Below are 22,136 nucleotides of genomic sequence, written 5' to 3' on the forward strand. Positions count from 1 at the left end.
AATTAGTTTCTCTTTAAAAGTAAAGTTGTAGTGAAAAAAATAAAAACATGTGTCCATTGATTTGCATTTAATGGCAACCTATGAGACATGAAATTCATTTCACTCTGATGCTACTGAGAGAGTGATGGAAAGAACCTGTAATGAATGAGATATGACTTCAGACTCTTAGGAGAGCTTCACCACTTTCCTACTCTACATCTTAGTAAAAAGGTTCAAAAGGGAATGGTACAACCTCATGTCTAATAATAAAAACAAAACCCCAATCAGATCTACAGCATTTTCTGTGTAGTGTGCATTGAGCCAGATTCACTACATTGAAATAGGGGTCTAGAAGTATACAATTCCAGGATTATGAAAGTTTCAACTTCATTTTCCTGGAGAAGAAGTCTGTTACACAATGAACTGGAAAGTTTGCTTTTCCCAATCTTGTTGCATATTTAGTAATGTGAATGTGTAGACAGTTCATATGAGACACGAACTTCATTTCACTCTGATGCTACTGAGAGTGTGATAGAAAGAATCTGTAATGAAAGAGATGTGACTTCAGACTCTTAAGAGGGTTCCAATTCAGGATTCTGACTTCAGTGAGCTTTTCCTTAGACTCACAGCTTGAAACAGTCTTGTCAAGGTAATTACATAGCACCATTAGCCTACATTTAAACCACCCCCACCCCCACCCCCTACATTGTAATGTCATAATTATAACTTTTCTTCTGTGTTCTGTCCTAGATCTGTTCTCCTAATTATATTGTAGCAAAACGAGCAGTAGTTTATGTGCTTTCAGTTTAAATGTGAGCATGAGAAAACTTGCCCATACCTAGGGACAGTAAGAAGAGGATCTTCATGGATTAGAAAGAGCAGGCATTTCAGACAATGGCATTGAGAAGATAGGATGGCTGCTCATTTTGATTTCTGGCACAGGAATTAAGGGACAAGTGCTGAAAGGCAGCAAATTCAGAACTCCTAAAACATGTGTTTTTGTGTGCAGAAGACACAATGCTAACCCAGTTGAGAGTGAGAGTTGATTTCGTCTAGTTTCCTTCTTAATAGACAGTTCTTCAATGTTATTCTGCACTGCAGACAAGAAAATTAATCTACCTGAAAAGTCCTATTTGGTTTGGAGGGTGAGGAGGTAGGAAACGAAAAGAAGCCACTTGCTGAGCACCAAGAAGACTAATACTCTGTGACATCCAGAACAAACTAGAAGTTTCACCTTAGAAATCATTGTGCTACATACTCCTTTCCAGTGCTTCAGTTTTCTAATGTTTCTCTAACAGTGCTCACACATCAGCCAAAAAATTTCCAAACCATTGTGTCACTCTTTGTCCAGCCTCTGTTCTGCATTTGCAAACAGCAGGAGACAAAAACATTCTGAGAAGGCCTGCAGAACCCTGTGTGAATTCTTCAGAATTGTGGTCGAATTGCTCTTGTCAATGGTCTTCCAGTTGTCATCTGCAGTCAAAAGAAGGTGTTGTCCATCTTTCTCCAGACTAGTTATTTCTTTGTCTCTAAACACTTTAGGTAGCTTTTGGCTGGAGTCTACCATTGAACATGTGGTTGTGGTGTTGTTGGTTTTGGTGTTTGGTTTGGGTTTTTTGGCCTTGCATCCAGCAATACTATGAGAATTTGCACTGTGAACTGGTAACATTCTTGCTCACTATCATGCTTGCTCTTGTGACTATATTTTGTCTGGATACAGTTACTAGGGTTTTAGGACAAGACTAATAATGTTTCTGGTCTCCTTTTCTACAGCTGAGGTATGCTACATAATCATACTTCAGGGCAAGGGGTCCTATGCAATCTCCTGTTCTCATCCAGATACCTTCTTGAGCATGCATTACATTTTGAGGGGATTCAGTGACTTGTAGCTGTGGGTTCCCATGGTCTCACTGCTTCTTGAGGCAATTCTTACCCTCTCAGAACCTTTTATGACCTCTCCTACACCACAGCTTTTGCATTCTAATGTAAAATTTATAAAAGTAAATTTCCATTTCCAGGGTTTTTAAAACATTTTTGCTTTCACCACTTCCCTACTCTACATTTTAGTAAAAAGGTTCGAAAGGGAATGGTACAACCTCATATCTAATAATAAAAGCAAACTCCCAAACAGACCTACAGCGTTTTCTGTGTCGTGTGCATTGAGCCAGATTCACTACATTGACAGAAGGGTCTAGAAGAACACAATTCCAGGATTATGAAAGCTTCAACTTCAGTTTCCTGGGGAAGGAATCTGTTACATGAAGAAGTGGAAAGTTTGCTTTTCCCAATCTTGTTGCATATTTAGTAATGTGAATGTGTAGACAGTTCATATGAGATAAAAGATTCAGACTACTTTTTGCACTTCTAAAGCAGTGTTCAAGCTGCATGAAATGGAAGATTTATTGAATAGTTTGTTTGTTTGTTTGTTTTTCCCTTAAACTAAACCTCTTATTCTTCCATTAGGGGGGTGGTGGTGGTGTTTTAAGAAGCTACTTGATTTCATTGAATTTCTCCTTAGGAAAATTGTTTTTAAACCATACCTGTTAAATTAGAATGATCTTCCCATGCTTCTCAGAGGGTGTTTAAAAATCTCACTATTTTTAAAGCCTGGAGTTGGTAGTGCACACGACCCTTAATGGGAAGGTCGTGAGTTCAAGCCTGAAGTGGGCAGTAGTGTCCTCCCTACTCTAGTCATGAGGTGACAGGTGGGACTCGATGATCTTTGAGGTCTCTTCCAACCTTAGTGATACTGAATACTGAATACTGAATACATGCTAATGATCCTGAATCTTATTTATAGCTACATGTAAGTAAGAGGCAAGGTTGCCACTTAATTTTAGCTAGGGCAAATCACTTTTGAGAACAGTCAGAACCTAGACTGCAGGGGTAACAGAAAAAGGCTATTTGTCTGAAATGTGTAAATTCACTGAACTAAGGGAAGGATTTTATCCATATAAAGCTGCTAATAATGTTAGATCCTTAGTGGTTTTGAGGCGCACGTGAGCAGCTGGAAAAGTACAGGACTTTTCTGTTATCTCCACAGTGGAAAGTGGAGCTTTAACTCCACTCCAGTTGTGACAAACAAACTAACATCAACATTTTAGAAAAAAAGAGATGTACTAATGCAGTGTCTTCAGTTGGAGTTGTTCTCCTTACTGTGTTCAAGGCAGCACGCTTATAGAGGTGCTTTGCGTAACTGCTATTATCTCCATGTCTTGCTCTAAGAAGCAAGAAATCCCTTGAGCGGGACTTAAAACAGCACAGTGGAATTATTTGAGGTTAGTACTGTGAGTTCAGGGAAAGCCACAAACAAGTTGCAAATAAAATTCTGCTCTGATGGCTTTGAAACTGAATTTTTAAAGGAGGGGAGGGGGGAAGTGGAGCTGATAGCAAAGAAACTTCCATGGAGTTTGGGACAAGGGAGGTCCTTTGATATCTCTGAGAGTCCAGAAATAGTGTTTTTTTTTTCTAGTACATTGATAATCCCAGGTTTGCATTCTCTTTGAAGGCCATGTCCATGCTGAGAGTTTTACTTGCAACTATCTGAGCTTGCAACTTGTGGTTGTCCCAGGTTTTCACTTCAGGATGAGTACTGGCTTTCCCATCTAATCAGGTACCCTGAAAATACCTCTGGACTTTTGCACACAGAGGTTTAGGATTTCTGCACCTTACGAGGGGTTGTTTAGATCAGTGGCTTTCAGCTCTTCCAATTTGAGTCCCCCTAGCAATTTCCAGTGAGGTAGAAACCAATTGCATACTGAATTTAAACCACTGGATAAGTAGGCTTTGATGCTAAACAGGGAAAGACATACATTGCCCAACCAGGCAGTGCTCTACCCCTGCAATGCTTTGCTGAGATGAACCATTCAGATCTACCTCCCTTCCACTTTTACATTCAGGAACTGTTGGGAGGCCACCGCCTGCTGGGCACCCACTGGGTTTGGCAGGCAAGGGCCAGCCTGCCTGTGGGTAAAGGAAACTGCAGCGTCCTCTATCCTTCAAGTCTCAGGAGCTTCTGTAACTCCTCCATGTCCTTCCCAGCCCTGCTGTCTATGTTTTCCCTGACTAGAGTGACCAGGAAGACAGAGCAAGATGCAGGACTGGTCAGGCCACTTGTCTTTTACCCCTCTATGGCAACTATGGGGTCTTCCACATCAGAGCCTACTTGTCCTCCTAGCAGGTGCTCTTGCATCTCCAAGCCAGGCTCCTGCATCCCCTGTCACCTGGAAAACTGAATCTCAACTCAGAAGACTCTTCCCTCCACAGAGCAGGGCAGACATGGATGCCATCTCTTTCCCAAGCCTCTCCCCAGGGAAGACCAAAGTTGGGCAAGCTATTTTTATGGTATCTGTGTCATTAGTTTTGTGGAAATCAATCACTGTTAGTTAAGGGCAAGAAGGAGAAAACATTTGATATTGCGAGAAGGGATGGCCCTGGCTATTTTATCCACCCAGGCATTTAATTCCATGCTGCACAGCTCTGCCTCCCACTATGGAGAAATCGTTTGTCCTGCCACTTGCCTGGCCAAGGGCTGCTGTGAAGTGTCAGCAGCTTGCAGCAGCCATGGCCACTCAGCATTCAGGCCCTGTGCACTGAAGGTTTGTTGGATGCTGACCATTTGTTTAGGAAAAACAAACGAAAAACACAATTTAAAAGTGATTTGAAATGTGTATGTTGGTCCTATGTGCTGAATAAAAGCGAGGCCCTGAAAGGCAGGGAAGGAGTGTGCGGTCCAATAATTAGAGGCCCATTGTTATGCAGATGCAGAAGAGGGGCTGTGCAGTGTCTGTGGGTAACTGTAAATCTGAATTTTCCTGACATGCAGAGGACCAGCCTTGCAGGCTACAGGATGTTCATTTAACACAACTTGCCATCTATGTAATGGAAGAAATTTGTGGCATGAGGGCTGAAGACAGCGTTTTCCCAAGTGGCGTTTTGTTTGTGTTCCTCCGTTCTTGGGACTGCACAAAAGATCTCCCAGTGGGGTTTGATGTTCAGGGAAGATAGCCTGGCTCCCTTAAGATTCAGCACCCTAAAGGCACACTTCTAAAAGTTAATTGTATCAACAAATGCAACTTGCAGCATGGCGTTTAGGCACAGTGCTTTATGTCATCTTTTCTTAGGTTTCAAAGCCTTTTACACTTAATACTTCCATCAGGGACAAAGTTGTTATAATATCAAACAGTGTTCGATACAACAGTGTTTGCCAAAGGATACTGGTCTGGAGGTGCTGATTGTACTTCATTTGAGCTTTCCCCTGGGAATGTTCTATATACTTCACAAATCACAGTTGAATAGGAATTATTCTATACATTTAAATTGTTTTAAAAGGACTAATCTGAACTAGGAAGAATACGGTATTTAAAGAGTTTTATTTTAAGCATCTTTTTCTTTATTAGCCTTTTGTTCAAAGTTTTGGAAAGTTGGTAAATCAGAGAGTTAGCTTGGACACAGTTAATGAGGAATGCTATCAGTAAAAAAAACCACAAAAACATTTGAAAAGCAATAAAATAAATTATGGAATGTTTTAAATTTGAGTTTTTCTTCTTCAGAATTAATCTTTGTAAACTGGCAAATATCTCGTATGCATCCTATGTTAGGATCACAGCAGTGGATGAGCCCCAAATAGATTAAATGCCTCATTTAATGCAAAACTTAGTGAAGGCAACTGTTCCATTAAAGCAGATGAAAATGGTATTTTATGTTCTGCCATGCTGCTAGAGGTCTGAGAGTTGCTTTTTCGTATAAATTTATCCTTTCCAATGCCATCATTCCTATGCACTGCCCTGCTCTGGCACTCAGTGACGTTTACAAGGTGCCTTATGCAGCACCTACTGATGCTACTGTAGGGAATGTGGTTGTTTACATTTCCACAAGTTGGCCAATATTTTGAGAAAGCTTTGGCACTTAAGAATGTTTGGTTTCCTTTTTTTTTCCTCCCTTTCCCTTACCAGTTCATAAACGCTTCAGCAGTTCCTCCTGAAATGACTTTTTGTTTGTTTCATAACAGATGAGGAAAAAGAAAATAATAGAGCATCAAAACCACACTCAACTCCAGCTACACTGCAATGGTAAGATGCCTTTAAAAAAATAATCAAGAAAACCTGTTGGTGTTTTTTCTTATCCTTTTCCCAGGCCTTGGTCATCTTACACAGTTCTAAAGATACCTCTAGTGTATATGGTTAATCTGCTTATTAGTATCCTGTACAGCATTGATGTATGTACATTAATGAATTTCTTACTCTTACAGGATCTGAATGTAGGAAGACTCTGATATAATTTAGACCTACTTACCTTGTGTGCCACCCTTCCAGATGGTGATTTTTGGTTTGTTGTTATTATTTACTACAAAAAGAAAACTGATACTAAGAATTTGTTTTCTCACTCATACTTGCTTCAATGTATGGTGAAACCCACTTTCACTGTCTGTGCTGCTGAAATGAGATCTCTGTAATTTAATAGAGAAGACAGTAAAAGAAGAGAGCAAGTTTGAGGTTTGATTAATTTCCTAAAAAGTCTCCTTGAAAATTTAGTGAGGGGTAAAAAAGAAAGGGTAATTAGGAAGAGATGAAAAGAGGACAGGGAGAGGAAAGTTTGTGAATCTGCTGTGCTATGAACAAATGAACAAGTGCTGTTCACTGTGATTTATAGCAGTATTTTAGGCTGCGTGTTCTGTAAGGTTATTTACACTTCTGATTGTCTCAGAAGTTTGGCTGTTTTTCACTTTTCCCTTAACTTAGGTTGTTAATGCTGGTTTAGCTTTCTTAATATTGTAATTGACCAAGCAGCTTTCAGGAGGTTCCTTATATCTGTGAGAACAGAGCTCTGTTACAGAGCAACCTCAAAGCATGCTTATCTGAAAACATACGTTTTAGCTTAAGTCTTAAAGAGGAGCCTTCACTTCACCTGTAAGTACTTCTCATAGTTTTCTGGATGAAAATAGAAGATTATTGGCAAAAAATGTGGGTTTTTCACCAAAACACTAGCAAAATTGGTTTTCTGCTTCTGTCAGTTTCTTGGGAGGTCTAACTGAACATAGAGTAATTTATTCAGGGAATTTTACCTTTTCATTTCCTGTGAAATTCTATGGTTCTGTAAAATGCACATGAAGAAATTAGGATTGTTTTATCTCTATTTGCTTCCTAAAGCTGGACAGTTAAAATTTAGATTTAAAAAATCCCAGGACCTGCAGGCTGATTTAGAGTAAGTTGCTGTAAGTATTCCATATTCTGCCTTGCAGAAGCATGCAGATACTTCCAGTGCAGATAAAGAGATGTGCAAATCTAAATGAAGGCATTTAGTTCTGAACGACTGTTTCTTTGTACCTATTTCTGTCACAAAAGTGCTGGTCTTCCAAGTTTAAGAAAAGTGAATACAGAAAGGGAGTGACCTACAGACAAAGAGAAAAATATTAACGTAGTGAAATGTCATAGAGGTATTTTATTATTTTCTATTATTTTCCTCATGCAACTTCAACACAGCTGAGACAGGATAGTAACAAACTGTCTAGCTAAAACAAAAAGCAGATCTTACCAGTTCCAAAATCAGAACAGCGTTTCTGTTGCAGTAGAGTCAGCTAAGAGTCTTTTCCACAGGAGCAAATAATGTAGTAGCCAAGAAGTCAGAGTTAATTAGAACATGCCAATGATACTGTTCCCAACAGAGAACATGCAAATACTGTAAACAATCTTTTGCCAAATACTTTGGAGCTTCCTTGGTCATGAAGGCTAGTAAATCCCTAAACTCCTGGGATATGGAACCCTGCTGGAATGCAGTGTGCAGCCTAAAGCTCATTCAGCAGTGCTTGCAATAGAAACCTAGAATTTTGATTCTGGAAAAAGGCTGCTTGCATCATCTTCCCTTCACTCTTGCTAGTGTATTGGCTTACTACATGCCAGCTGTTTTATTTTTCTTACTCTTTTAGGTAGTACAGGCATTCTCCCTTTGGAGTCTTTCAGAGAATTTGTTTGTTTTTAGGAAAACTGACAAAAAAAACCAACCAACCAAAACCAAAGCAACAACAGGGAACAGAAAGCAATGAAATGTTAAAGTTTAATTTCTCTAGCTGGTGTCAAACTAAAATATATGATTGTCTCATTTATTAATAAAGCTGTAGGTGAAAGTTTCCCCCCACAGAACAGTTCTGTAGTGTTTTCCATATTCTTTTCAGCATATGTAGTGCAGCTTTGAACAGGTAATTCCTGGGAAACAGCTACTGGGTTTGATACACTAAATAAAATTGCAAGCTGCATTCAGCTGTAAGCAAAACAAGCTAAAGTAGCAAACTGGAGAACCAGGCCCATTAGCATCAGGTTATTTGTACTGTGGTGGCATACAGCAGCCCATGGGTCAGTAAGCTTTTATGGTCAGCACTGAGCTCTTCATGGAGGTTTAGCCTTATGTTTGACAATTTTAACCTGATTAGGTCTCAAACCAAGTTTTTGCACAGACAAGAAGGACAAACGACTAAATTGTCGTTATACCTTGGGTAAGCATGCATCCTACCCTCTTAGAGGAATCTCTAGTCCAGATTCAAGTGGTGGAAATGGAAAGATAAATTATTGACCAGATTTCAGGCTAAAGTACCTGACTTTGTCAAATGGAAGTACCACAATTGTCTGCAGTGTCTGCTGTCCGCCACGCTGGTCACATGTTTACTGTTAGATGCATTTACAGCTAATGAAGGCAAGGGAGTGTTGGAGAAGAGAAACAGAGGAAATGTCAGTAGCAAAGAAAAAATAAAAAGGGGAAAGTAGTAGCAAGAGTGAAGCTAGACTTAAGGGAAATGCATACATTTAGTCACATGGTTCATATTGCCATTGCCTGTATTAGTTATTACTTGTCTGACATCTTGATGAAAAGAGTGAACAGCATCAGTCCCACAGGGATTTATCCTAAAGGCTCACACCTCTTCAAAGGCAAAGTATATTGAATGGTACAAATGCAAAGAGGGAAGAAGTAGCTGAAGGTGCCAAGAGGCATGTCTGGATGACTGTCAGCCTGGCTAAATATCCTTTTCCTGGAAACAGGAATGATGTTTTTGTTTCATTTCATTGGTGGCAGAAAATGAAGTGAAAGGCCTGGTAAATGCAGCATTACTGCCAAATACATCTTAACTGGGAAGCTACACGAGCTTGAATTTAACTGTTAAAGCATGAGTATACCAATACCTGATATCCTGTGCTTGTCCTGTGTTCTTGTGTTTGTTATTATCTGTAAAGCTGTGGATTGCTAAACACTTGGCTTTTAAAAGTTCATGATTATTTAATTGGTGAACTGGTTGACTAAAAAGTAAGCGTGAAAATTTACTTTACCTCATTTTGAGATGTATGTGTGTGTGTGTCTGCTTCTCCAAACACAGGCCACAGACACTCTGTTCCATGCAGTGGTGGCTTACAGTGTAGGAGCTTCAAATAATAAGAGTATTTTGAAGCTAAAGTGGGAAAAAAAACCTATTCTATTTTCTACAACACTTGTAAAAAGACCTTAAAAAAGGGATGTTTTGCATCACAGTCGTTCTGTTGCTTCCATATGTAAAAAACCAAGTCTGTAACAACTATGACTACTACAGACATTGCTCTGCTGTAGGATAATCTCATTTAATCTAGAAGTATGTAAGTGTATAAAGAGGGAAACAGTAATAGGGACAGATAAAACTGTAATTCCTGTGGAAGGATTAGGGGGGTTATCACTGTATTGCGGTGGTACAAAAGGTCTCATTGTGAACTGCTGGGTTCACATGGCTTTATTAGGACATTAAAGATGTTATATATATATATATATATTATTTCTGATAATGATTTGTTAGGTAGAAGATTGAGTTCATTATCTTTGTACAATACTGTAGAATGAAGCTGAATTCAAAATATGATAAAGTTGTTAAATAAAAGGCAGGAAAATAAAAGAAATGGAGCAAGATGGGGTTTTGATCATTAAAAAAAAATAGTTCAGGTATAATGGAACATTGTTCAGTGTCAGACTAATGACTCTCTGTGAAAGAGAGGAGAAAAAGAGAAAAATTCATCAGATATGAACAGAAATAATTAACCGCTTTTCTTTCTGTCCTGTATTGGTCACGGAAGCTGACATTCCAATTAGCAGCTATAGTATACAAACGAACTCTCCAGGTTGTGAAAGGAGGTTTTGTTAGAGCGCCATGAATTTGAGGAAAGATGCCATGATGATATTTCTGTAGAAACCAGGGAAGAATAGATTTTGCCCATACAAACTGATTCCATTCATCTAGCCGGATATCTTATTAAAATAGTTTGCGGTCACAAATGATCATGGTAACTAGAACTGGAAGGTAGGCAGGTCCTGAAAAAGGCAGCCAAGGAGAGAAACTAGGTATCGGGAAGGTGCTCTACAGCTGTCAAATGATGGGGGCTTATTTACTGCAGAATGAGAGCCTTTGAGAATGTGCATTAATTTTCTAACACATTTATGATGAAGTTGCACTTGCTACTTTCTCCTAGCCGGCGAGGCAGACCAGCACACATGTAACTATATATGCATACAAGTGACAAGATTAATTATGTTTTAAAGTTAGGTGTGTATGTTAAATGTATATTGGACTTTCTTCCATTAGCAATCATGAAAAGCTCATTTCAAAGAAATCTTGCTTCTAATGTATAGTTTTATGAGTCCAGTTTCAGTTTAAAGGTGAAGCATTTGCCTATTCATATATTTGATGCATAATCTAAAACTTATGTTTGCAGGTGTAAAGGAGCAGTGATAGTTTCTGCAAGGCAGAGGAGAATGTTATTTCACTATTTTATTCAGCATTGCATTCATAGCATGCACTCTTTTTTTACTTTGTCCATAAACAATAACTAGAAAATATTATCCAATTTTGGGCACACTCTTGAGCATTTGCAAATAACTTTCCCTAGCCACATCTGCTTCTTCAAGGTAAGAAATTGCACAGCTGGACCAGACTGAGAAGAGTGTCCTGCATCAAAGGTGACCTTGTCCTGTAAAGAACAAGATAATGCTTCCTCTCAGTGAATATTTATTGATTTGTAGTGGTACAAACGTTTGTTTACTGCGGGATGCTTTTAAGGTATAACAGATTACTTGTTGGGTTGTTGGGTTGTTGGTTGGTTGTTGTTTTTCTCCTAAAAATAACAATTTGGAGCATGACCAAAATCAAATATCTATCTGCTGGTCTCTACTTGCCTGAGAACTCACAGGCTATGCTTTTGATAGTAAATATGAACCAAATTATGCAATTAAATGTTATGGAAGTGAACTGGAAAGAGCATTTAGGAGCAAAGCAGAGTCACCATCCCTCGAGGTGTTCAAGAGGAGATTGGACGTGGCACTTGGTGCCATGGTCTAGTCATGGGGTCTGTGGTGACGGGTTGGACTTGATGATCCTCAAGGTCTCTTCCAACCTTAGCAATACTGTGATAATTCAATAGACAAGCAGAAGCCAGAAGGTTTGGCTTTGAAGATGCATCTTTACATACTGTTTACCATACAGGACATCCAACATACTTGCAGTTCTCTCTGTTTGATATTTTCTTTTTAAGGCTGGAGGAGAACTATGAGATTGCAGAAGGTGTTTGCATTCCTCGAAGTGCTCTCTACATGCATTACTTGGACTTCTGTGAGAAAAATGACACACAACCTGTTAATGCTGCCAGCTTTGGGAAGGTGAGTCTAAACTGCAGTGTGATGCCTGGTTCAGGTGAACTTGGGTTATTGAAAATAATTAAATCATCATTTACTGTTAAAGACAGAGGTATATGAATGAATCTCCTATTTATTTGATTTAAGTATTTTCATGATTGGAATAATTTCTAATCATGACTAAGCTCCAGAATACATGAATTGTTTTTATGACTTCAGTCCCCAGCCTTGCTGACAGTGGCATGCTTGGATGTCAAATACAAGCTAGTATAAACACATCTTCATTGTGACCTGCACTGCTATAACAAATACATACCTTAAAAAACCAAAATTAATTCAAAGGCTGCTATTTTCCCCTTCTGAGCCTGTCTATGACATTCTTGAAAGCATGATACAGAGGTCCTTGAATGATATCAGAGCACACTGGCACATATTGAAGTACAGTGCCTCCAGATGCAAAAGTCCAGAATGCATCTAACAGTGTTGCAGATACAGTCTACCACATTGCCTTTGCAATGTTTCCTTCTAATTCCACATTCCAGCTCAGCCCTAGTAAGAGATACTGTGGTTTAACCCCAGACTCACAGTGGAGAGGTACTCTTAGCTCAGAGGGAGCTGCACATTGTCCAGATGTGAGCAGTGAAGATCCTTTGCTATACACCACTAGCAGATGTTACATAATCCCTGGTTCTGTGATGGTGATGTTTTCCACACAGTGAAAAACAGCATGCTAATTTTGTAGATTTTGCATTTTTACTTAGAATGGAAATTTTGCTAGAGAACATGTCACAGGCCTTTAAAACTTGTAGGCTGTGGACAAAACAGATTGTAGTATCATAGTATCATTCAGGGCTGGAAGGGACCACAAGGATCCAACCCCCCTGCCATGGGCAGGGACACCCCACACTAGATCAGGCTGGCCAGAGCCTTGTCCAGCCTGGTCTTAAACACCTTCAGGGATGGGGCCTCAACCACCTCCCTGGACAACCCATTCCAGGGTTTCACCACTCTCATGGTGAAGAACTTCCTCCTCACATCCAGCCTGAATCTCCCCACCTCCACCTTCATCCCAAGTGTTTCTGAAATGATTGCAAGCATGAATTTGATGCTGATTGTCCTGCAAGCTATTCTCTTCTATTGTTTGCAACATTTCTTCTATGTAAGATGTTCCTAGGGTAAGTGCCTATGTAAAGAGTAGGTGAAGGAGAATCATGTATTTAACGTAGCGTAGTTTGCTATAGTGCATCTTCATGTAAGCAATTTAGCAAGGCAAGTAAAATGCACCACACTGTCACATTACTGTGTGTTGTGTCTTAAAGACCTGCCTAGCTCAGTTGATTCTGTGTTAGGTTTCTGTTTAAATGCACTGCATAAGTGTGAATTAAATTGTTTACTGTGCATATTATAGCTACCAAGTGGTAAGTGTAGTGGCAACATTTAACATGTGGAACAAGGGTAACATTTACATGCTGCTGCTGCTGCTTTTGCTACAAAATGCTTTTCTGAAAATATTGAATCAGAACATAGGGACTTCACCCATTTTCAGCATGTGGCAATCTTGTTACAGTGCATATTACTCCTTCTTCCTTCTCCCCTGCCTCTTGTAGACACACTTGTTCATTGGTAGGAGTACCTTGACCTAGCAGGACAGATACAGTGTTTTCCCATTAAAAAATCATGGCATTCCACTGTTTTGGTGGTTTGTTTTTTTTCATGTGGTGTTATCCAAATGTTTTCCACTTGGTTGCAATAAAGTTCTGAAGCAGTGATCCATGAAATTTGTTTTCCCTTTTTGTGGAGAGGAAACCGTGGAAGATCATCCTCGTACTGTCTCAAACTAGCACTTCATGTGGCCATTACTTTGCGATCTGGAAACTGAGGCTTCCGCACAGGTGTGTCCAGAAAGCTCAGGCAAGCCTGGCACAAATATTGAAGTGAATCAGGCTTCTGCATCTCCAGAACCTGGAGCAGCCTCCAGTGATTCTTCCCAAACTATTTTTTCTAAGAAAGAGTACTGCATAGTCATGAAGATATGCAAGGCAGACACCCTCTTCATTCAATCAATAGTTTGCAGTCAGCTTCGCCTTAGGGGCAAGGTACGTAGGTGAAGTTTTAGCCAGCAGAGTTGTTGTCATGCAACTTAAATACCCTATTTGCAATGTGTATTGCATAAATGCCTGGGGGACAGTGCAGTGAAATGGATGCTATTTGAGGCGTTCCATGTTCAGCTGCTGAAAGAGACCCCCAGACATCTTTGTCCTCCTTGGGAATCATCAAAAGTCCTGCAGCTGTGATTGTCTTCAGAGGAACAAATTAGTTGTTCAGTGAAGTTGTAGACAGTTCACCTTTCAATAGACCACACTGAATTTATGATTCATCTTTGGACTTTATCTCTGTGGGCAACGTAAAACACTTAGGCTTGTTCTTTAGCAGACTGGTAGCTTTTAGAAAGAGACAGGGAGTTCAGCACGTTCAAACAACCTGTAATAAGGAATGTCCTAATGTAGAGGTGCATACTCAGTTAAACCACAAGTAACAGAACAGTGCTGATCTCACTTTTCAAGATATCACTGGAAACACATAAAACTTGCCTGAAAGTGATCTCTTCGGATGAAGGTTTTGCAGATAACGCTTCAGCCCACATGTACTCCTTAAGCCTGATGTAAGCCAAATATACCCACAGGAGAGCATGGCAGGGAGAACAGACAAGTTGTTAATGAGCGGCTGAACTAATGGATCTTGTTTCTTATCATCTCTTATGTTTCCTAAATCCACAGCTTTACCTAAATCTTATGTAATGTCTCCCTGTTTCCTTGCAGTATGTTCAATTATTTCCAGGTCCCAGTCACAACATCAAAGTCTTGCTGCTTTTGTTTTTATCGCACATCTGCTGCACCTTCTTTCTACATTATTTTTCAGAGTACCGTGTGTTTGTCTATTCACACGTCTCTCTTTCTCTCCTAATCCACTAACACTCGTACTCATAGTCATGGGGTGCTAAAGGAAAGCCTGAGCTTTCTTCCTTGTCTTGTCCTCAGCATTAACATCATATGCTCTCCCCAGATGTATCCGTACAGTGCTTCCTATTAAACTTACAGGAGATGGACTGCACCTCAGGCATTCCCAAAACTCCCATATGCCCCCTGGAGGTTAAACACTTTCTGCTTTCCTCTCTTCTCTCGCCTGTTCTTCCCTTGCCTGTCTCTCTCCTCTTTCTATTTTATTTTATTTTATTTTTTGTTAATTTTGGTGCTTTCCCAACGTGTCTTTTGACAAGCAATAACAAATTAATATTTGAAAAGCAACACGAAAAGATGCTGACACTTTGCAGCATGGTTCTGCCCCAGCCTGAGGTCCCTTTACGTCACTCTGGCAGCACAAAGAGGTTTAACAATGGATGGATGCTCAGACAAATTTTAGGCTCTCTTTGTTGCTCCCTCACTGGCTTTGCTGTAATTGAAAGTTAGATTCCAACACATTTATTTCACAAAATAAAGAAGGTTTAAGTCCACAATGGATTTGTAATATTGGTTAGGAAAGAGAACTTTTACATTTGTTTTGACCAATATCTCCAGTGCATTTCCAAAAAAATGGCCTAAGGCATGATTATAGTAGCAGAAAAGTGCCTTCTTTCCCCCCCCCCCGGAACTACAAGTTGTAGCAGCCAGCACTGTCTCTACACCCAGAAGTTCTGCCAGCAGAACCACTCCTCCAAGTACGGTTAGCATAAATAGGATTTACAGTTTCCTGCTAGCATGCTATATATATTTAATGTTTAAACAGGATGGACAAGTAGCCTTATTGAAACCTCCTTGTTAATGACACAGTGATGTGATTGTGTTCTGATTTGTCTCTATTGAAATGCACGCATCTGGAAATTGCCTGCTGTACATAGGAGATACTTCTGAAGATACATATATATTTTTTCCCCCCTTTACTCTCAATTTACTTTTAAGTAGCCTCAATAGTAACTGCCATAACAAAGCCAAGCACACCCTCAGTGTTCTCTTCTGACAGACTAAAAGCACACTTGCTTTATTATGAACAATTCTAGCCAAAATAGAAAAGAAAAATAGAGCTGGGGAAAAATCAACCTCAAGCTGAAATGTGATTTCTGTTAGTATGTTGAAGGACTGTATTAACCTCTTGGTGCTGAGCAGTTCCTGTTGTTTCTTCAGCCCTCTTTAACAGCTAGGGGTCCTGGCTGAGAGACAGTTAACACCAACATGACTTTCCTTTCTGATTCAGAATCTTCCAGGTCAAGCTACTCTGAGGAGGCCATAAGAACACAAATACCACAGAAGTAAATGGCCATGCTGGTGTGGTGAGCAGGGGTTCTACAGTTTGAAAGGCCTTTGCCCCCTTGGCTCTTCTTCACTTATCCCTGCTGCTGATTGCTGTCTTTTTCTTCTTGAGCTTGGGGAGCAAGGAAACTAGCAAGGACACTTCAGTTTCTTTGGAGTGACTTTTCTTTTCCCAAAGCTTTGCCCTCTAGCAAAGAGATTTTTACTAGCTTTGCTTCTTCAAGCTTTCTGGCTTCTAGTTAGGTGTTCAGCATGGAGTGGCCTCTGGGCTGCTTTACCTCATGCCATGTCAACATGTCCCAGGGACTGTTCTTACAGCACAGGGTCTGCCAGAGTGCAGGGATCCTGGCACCCAGCCTTTTCCCACAGATATGCTGGGTGATGGCAGTAAGCATGCTGGCACCAGTACAGAGCAGGGGGAGTTGTTCAGGGTTTTAGATCTGCTTTGGCTTCAGCAAGTCAGCACTGAAAGTGGCTGCAGCTCAGCTAAGCATTGAGTCAGTGTTCCATGTTTGCAGCTTTGTTGGGATGCAGTAATCTGTTTGATTGTGCCTTAGGCTGAATTCCATCTGGCCAGAGGAACTGCTGGAGGAGAATGCTGTTGTACATGGATGAATTTGAGAAGTCTCACAAACTTCACTAAAATGTTCAGCTTGGTTGGAATTCCTCACAGAGTCTAATCTCAATAGCAGGCAGAACTGGGCACAGGCGTTAAAGTGCCAGCAGGCTTTTCTGACTTGCTTTGCAGTATTGGTTGAGTATCTGTATCAGTGTTAGGAACAAGATCTTACCTTACAGTTTGACCAAGCCCTGTTCCACAAAATGATGAAAGTGAGTGGAAAGAAATGGGAAACCTGTTGAATCTAAGCAGATGAGATCTAGTGTCAAGAAATCATGTTTTGTAATGGACTAATTTGATGATGCTCTTTCCTGTCAGTGGATATTTTTTGGAGTAAAGCTTTCTTGACCTTTTCCTCAAGCTAATGTGATGTTAAGCCAGCCTCAAGCCATCTCTGAGCCAAAAGGTACCAGTTAACAACTGTTTGCATAGTTGGGTGGGAGTGTAGCTATGCATTTGGTATTACTGTGGTTTTTTTTCCTGCTGCCATGGTAAGAAGTTTGACTGAAACATTGCAGTGGAATCTGGTAATCAGACATCTTCTGCACTTGAATTCATAAAAGAAACCAATGTCTTCTAGATATGGAATTTGAGACTTGGGCTGAGATGGAGTTGGGCCCTGCTATGAAGGATTGCTATCAGAGAAAATATAATTTATTCTGCTGGTTTGAGTCTGTCTAGAACCTTCCAGAACTACAGACCCTGAAGCCTGAAGTCCATTTCTCATTCTGGCAGAGTAAAAATGCAGGATTGCAACCTAATTTGATTTTATTTCATTATTCCGGGAAGTTCAGGAAGCATGGCTAGAATAATCTCAAATAGAATGGAATGAGAGTTATGAGAATAAGATCCTGCTAGATCCGATGCAGTAACAAAATGAACATGGCTTTTGAAAAGTAGAAATTTAAATTATTCATGGAGAAGACTTTTTTAAAGTCATCCTCAGCCTATTACCCCTATAGCAAAATCTAGCATTTTGACACATGGAAGGAAGAAAAAGTGACTTCAGAAGTTTCCAGACATCTCTGGTTTCTTCCACCCTTATTTGTTTGTATACAAAGTTTTGTGAGATGCTTGCTTGGTTTTCTTTGGTGGTGGTTTTTTTTTTCCCCTGATTTGTTTCAGCATCTTATATCATAGAAGAACTTAGATGGAATAATTGTTAAACAAAGTTCACAGTTTGATATTGAATGCAATGAGTAGTGATGAGTCACAGTCCAAGGACGAAGATAGAATTGACTACATTTTAAAGCTGGAGCTGACTGCTCCTGTTGGAATGTCACAGTGTTGGAGATGTGAGGAGCGGTGCAGTGGTAGAACTGACAGCTGGCAGTAATCAGAACGAAGGAATGTACCTTTGCAACCATTTGTGGGTAACAACAACTCCTGCAAGTAGCCAGGTGTAAAGTTAGTAGGTTGGGCTGACTGTAACACAGATTTTTACAAAGGAAGTGCATTTATTTTTCTAGTCATTGCTTATAAAGTTTCCTATGTTCTGTATGGCTGCTCAAGTAACTTACTTAATTTTTATTGCATTATTTTAAGAAGAACCAAGAATACAAGTAACTAGATAGTTAATTCATGTTGATTTAGACATGTCTGCTAGATGTAAAATGCAGAAAAGGGACAAAAATTCTCTTAGCTCCAAGATCTGTGCAATATATGGTGAATGTTGCAGTTTCATAATGTCAGTGTGAGAGAATGATATCAGACACTTCTTTCTTGCATTCACTTTGGCTGCTCCATACATTTGGAGTTGAAGGGTTACTACTGCCTGTCAGAAAGAAAAAGGTCCCTTTATATTCTACCTGCACAGGCATTTTTAAAGCCATATATCAGGATTGTCTGCAAAGGAATTAAAGAAATGCTGGCCTGAATATACTAGGCCCCTAAAGAAGTATAAACTATATATCAGTTCTTATGTAATGTAACATAAATGACGTTTGACTCTTATGTATACAGTAGGCAATCATGACAAGACCTGTGGAGTTGCAAAATAAGACAATTCTCAATTTAAAATATTTTTTTTATCAGGAAAAGCACACAAGATCTTCAACAGGAAAAATGCAAGATCACATCTTGAGCAGGGCACATGAGAGTAAGAGAGAACACAACTAGAATTTAGTAACTGAGGAAGAAGATGGGGAAGCTTTGGTTTCTGAGGCTAATACTGTAGGGACAGAAGTTATTTATATGTGAAACTCCTGGTCTACATCTGTTTCAGAATGGGGGAAAAAAAACCCAAGTAGTGGAAAATAATGCCTAACAGTCAAAACTGTTACCTAAATTAGGTGAAATTCTACTTGGAAAATGCAAAACACACCCTTTTGCTCAGCAGATCTCATATGGCAGTTGGATTTGTGGTCACTTTGGAGAAGCACAAGTTGAGATTTCAGTTCCTTTGAAGGCCAATGGTAAAGTGCCTGTTTACTCCAGAATTCCCTTAGATACCACCTGTGAGATCTTTTGAGCACTGCTTCTGTTGAGAAGCCAGCACTGCTATGAGAGAGGAGACTGGGCTCCATTCAGAAAGCAGCTCAAACTGCGTGGCCTGGTTTTGATTTGTTTGCTTGTGCAACCCCACTGTAGTGATGACAAGAAAATGGTCCAACTTGGTTTGTAGATCTGAACCTGAAATTCCATGTCAGACAATTAGGACCCCTCCTTTCCCATCTAGGTATAAAGATAACTAGTTTTCTCTGCATGTCTTCAAAAGCTGACAAACATGAAATACAATGGTGATGTATTTTACAGGGTGACTTTTTTAGGTTGAAAGCATGATTTGAAAATCAACATTTTGGGCCCTCTGCTTTTTCCATTGATTTCAGCACAGGGTGAACTCTACTTCACCCTGCCAGATCTGGCTTCCTCTCTCTTTTCAGGGAAATCTCACTGCCTTTGGCAATATAATTTCATGGGAATTTGCATAAATGTAGCTAAATACAAATATTTATATGAACAGGCAGTTCAGTTAGTACTTGTTTTATTCCCAAGCACAAACAGCCATGCTCAGATATATGAGCACCCAAGCATGAGTCTGCTGTGTTGTACATATGTTATATATGCAGCCTTAGATAAAAAATAACCCCCTGACTTTTATTTTTCAAAGGTTTGCTAGAATTTTATAGGCTTTTAAAATAAATTGTATGTAAACAATATTTTAGGTGATGTATACTTCTCAGCTATATTCTGAAAGGTGTATCTGGTTGTTTAAAATGTGGAGGATTTAAAATAGAAGCAAACAAAAGAAAAGCAAAAGGGATCATCTGATGAACTCCATTATTCTTCTCTTTTCCTGATCACTTCTGCCCTGGTATGTAGAAATTGGTTGATTTATTTTAATCCCAGGAACTCCCACAGCATATGGTTCATAAAGTAGCATTTACAGTGTGCATTGTAACACTTCATCAGGACTAGAAAGACTTGAAAGTAATATGGGTTCAAGTTGTTCCAAAGGGAAAAAAAAAAATATCTCTAATACTTTTAAGTCTGCTGCTGTAAAATCACCTTTTGGAGAGGAATGGTACTTTCTGAATGACAACTGCCCCCCCCAAAAAAGAAGTTAAAAATCCCCTAGCCCAAAAAACCCATCCTCAGAAAGTAGTTCTTCAACGCTGCTTTTTTTTTTCCCACAGCCTTGTGGAGCCCCCAACCCTGTCTGCAGAAAATGAAAGAGAGAGGGGTGGGATTAATGTGTAATTAAAGGGAATTTGGAAGGCTGAGATGTTGCGGAATGTTAGATCAGTAGCTGGAACAGCATGTGGTGTTCTTTAGGCAGGCTTCATTGAATCCATACAAAAAAAGAAAGAAGGGCTGCTTGCCTGTCTGCTCATTTATCAAACAGCTAGGCTGAACTTTCACAGCTCCACAAAAGTGTTTTACTGTTTGCTGAAGTTTTGCTCCAGAAATTAAAGCTGAACAACCCAGCGACTCTGAGACTATGCTGTGTCTTTGACATCAGCCACGTCGTGCAAAAGCTCTTGGAAACCAATACAGGTCAATTTTTGCATGATACAAAGGGAAGATGATTGTACATTTGCCAAGAGGAACAAAAGAATGAAAGAAAAATATTACTGAAGAAATGGTCAAATGTATGACATTGTAATGTCTTTATTTATGTAGCACTTTTTGATCCAAATACATGTTCCAGAGCTTTCAGTCATTGATCAGGGTAAAATATTTATCATGATGGCAGAATGGATAATGGAGGAAAAAAATGTGTATTATTTAATCAGTTTTAATTAATGTTTTCTTCTGCTTGAGCAGTTATATTGCATCTTGTATGCCTGTTATTCTTTAATATTAGTTTGTGTGAGGCCCAAAGAGGAAACATTTAGTGATTTATATAATGAAAACGTAATTAAAATAGATTCTACATTTAAACAGAAAGAACATCCTTTTGCAAGTGAATCTTCAAGGCTTATTGCAGTTTTTCCTGTGTGACTGTTCTGCCAGGATAATCTTCCCTCTCCTACAGACCTCACTGAGCATCAGGTTCAGTCCGGTGAGGCGCTGAGCATTGCCTTTTCAGCAACAGCAGAACTTTTTCATCAGACCCAGCCTGGTTGACAGAAGCTCTGATTGCTGAAGGCACAATTCATTACGTTCATTAACCTATTTTCTTAAATGCTTCTGCCACTACAGAAGTTTTGTTTTACAGTAGCAGTGTTCCTTTAATCTCCACTGACAGACTAAAGCCCAGATTCTTGGTGATGCTGTGATGTTTCTGAGGTGCACTTGTTATCTATAGGCAATAAATTGATTACGAGCTATCTTTACAAATGCAACAGTGAGTCTCCCCTGATAAAAGCTGCGCCCCTGTCAAATACCAAAATCTTTCCAGGGAATCACGTTTTAGAAAAATAAGTGTTTAATGGCAGGTTTGTGAAGAACCGTGGCCTCCAAAACTCTGGAGAATTTCCTCTATTTGCATCAAAACAAAGTTCATTCATCTTGTAAACTAGCAGAAATTAGTAGCGGGTCAGTTGCAAGTATGATCATCCTCAATATAGAGGCAGAACTGATCTTAGGTTTTTAAGAAAATGTGTTCTACTTCAGTACCATATGAAAGTTTTTACTTAAATCACTGGTAATTAATGGAATTACAGTGAATATTAAAGCCTCTTCCCTTCTTTCAGCAATAGAAAAAATAAAATGCTTTATTTCTGATTTCTCCTGCCATGAATTTTGCTGACATCTCAGTACAGTTTTTGTGCATTTCTTCCTTAACAGTCTATATTAAATGAAGTGTTAGCAAATGTGCTTTTCAATTTTTTTTTTTCTAACATCAGTTTTATTTGCTTGCAGATAATAAGGCAACAGTTTCCACAGCTAACAACAAGAAGACTTGGAACCAGAGGCCAATCAAAGTAAGCAATGTATAGTATTATTATCGTCTCACACAGGGCCCCATCTGTCTCTGGCTTTGCTGAATAGAATAGTATAAAATCAGGGAATAATTTGTCCAGCTGGGGACTTAAACCCCAACTTTGATGGAAGTTCTATTGCAGCTTTTACTTTGTCTTATTGATTCAGTGGTGATCCTGCAAACATAGTCTCATGGAGGCCCATCCCTGATTTCACCAGCGATGTTTCTATAT

General features: G+C 39.5%; 1 protein-coding gene across 2 annotated transcripts in view; it reads left to right on the plus strand.

Annotated features, from left to right (window-relative positions):
• RFX4 (regulatory factor X4) overlaps nt 1-22,136 on the plus strand; it is an 89,835-nt gene that overhangs the window by 21,909 nt on the left and 45,790 nt on the right. For both annotated transcript variants that reach the window (XM_068141693.1, XM_068141692.1), the window contains exons 3-5: nt 5,990-6,050; nt 11,514-11,637; nt 21,844-21,905. In XM_068141693.1, coding sequence (XP_067997794.1) covers nt 5,990-6,050; nt 11,514-11,637; nt 21,844-21,905 — 247 coding nt within the window. The remainder of the gene's footprint in view (nt 1-5,989; nt 6,051-11,513; nt 11,638-21,843; nt 21,906-22,136) is intronic.

Source organism: Melanerpes formicivorus, unplaced genomic scaffold (assembly GCF_026170545.1).
Source record: "Melanerpes formicivorus ecotype bairdi unplaced genomic scaffold, bMelFor1.0.p_v2 SCAF_8, whole genome shotgun sequence".
Taxonomy (NCBI): domain Eukaryota; kingdom Metazoa; phylum Chordata; class Aves; order Piciformes; family Picidae; genus Melanerpes; species Melanerpes formicivorus.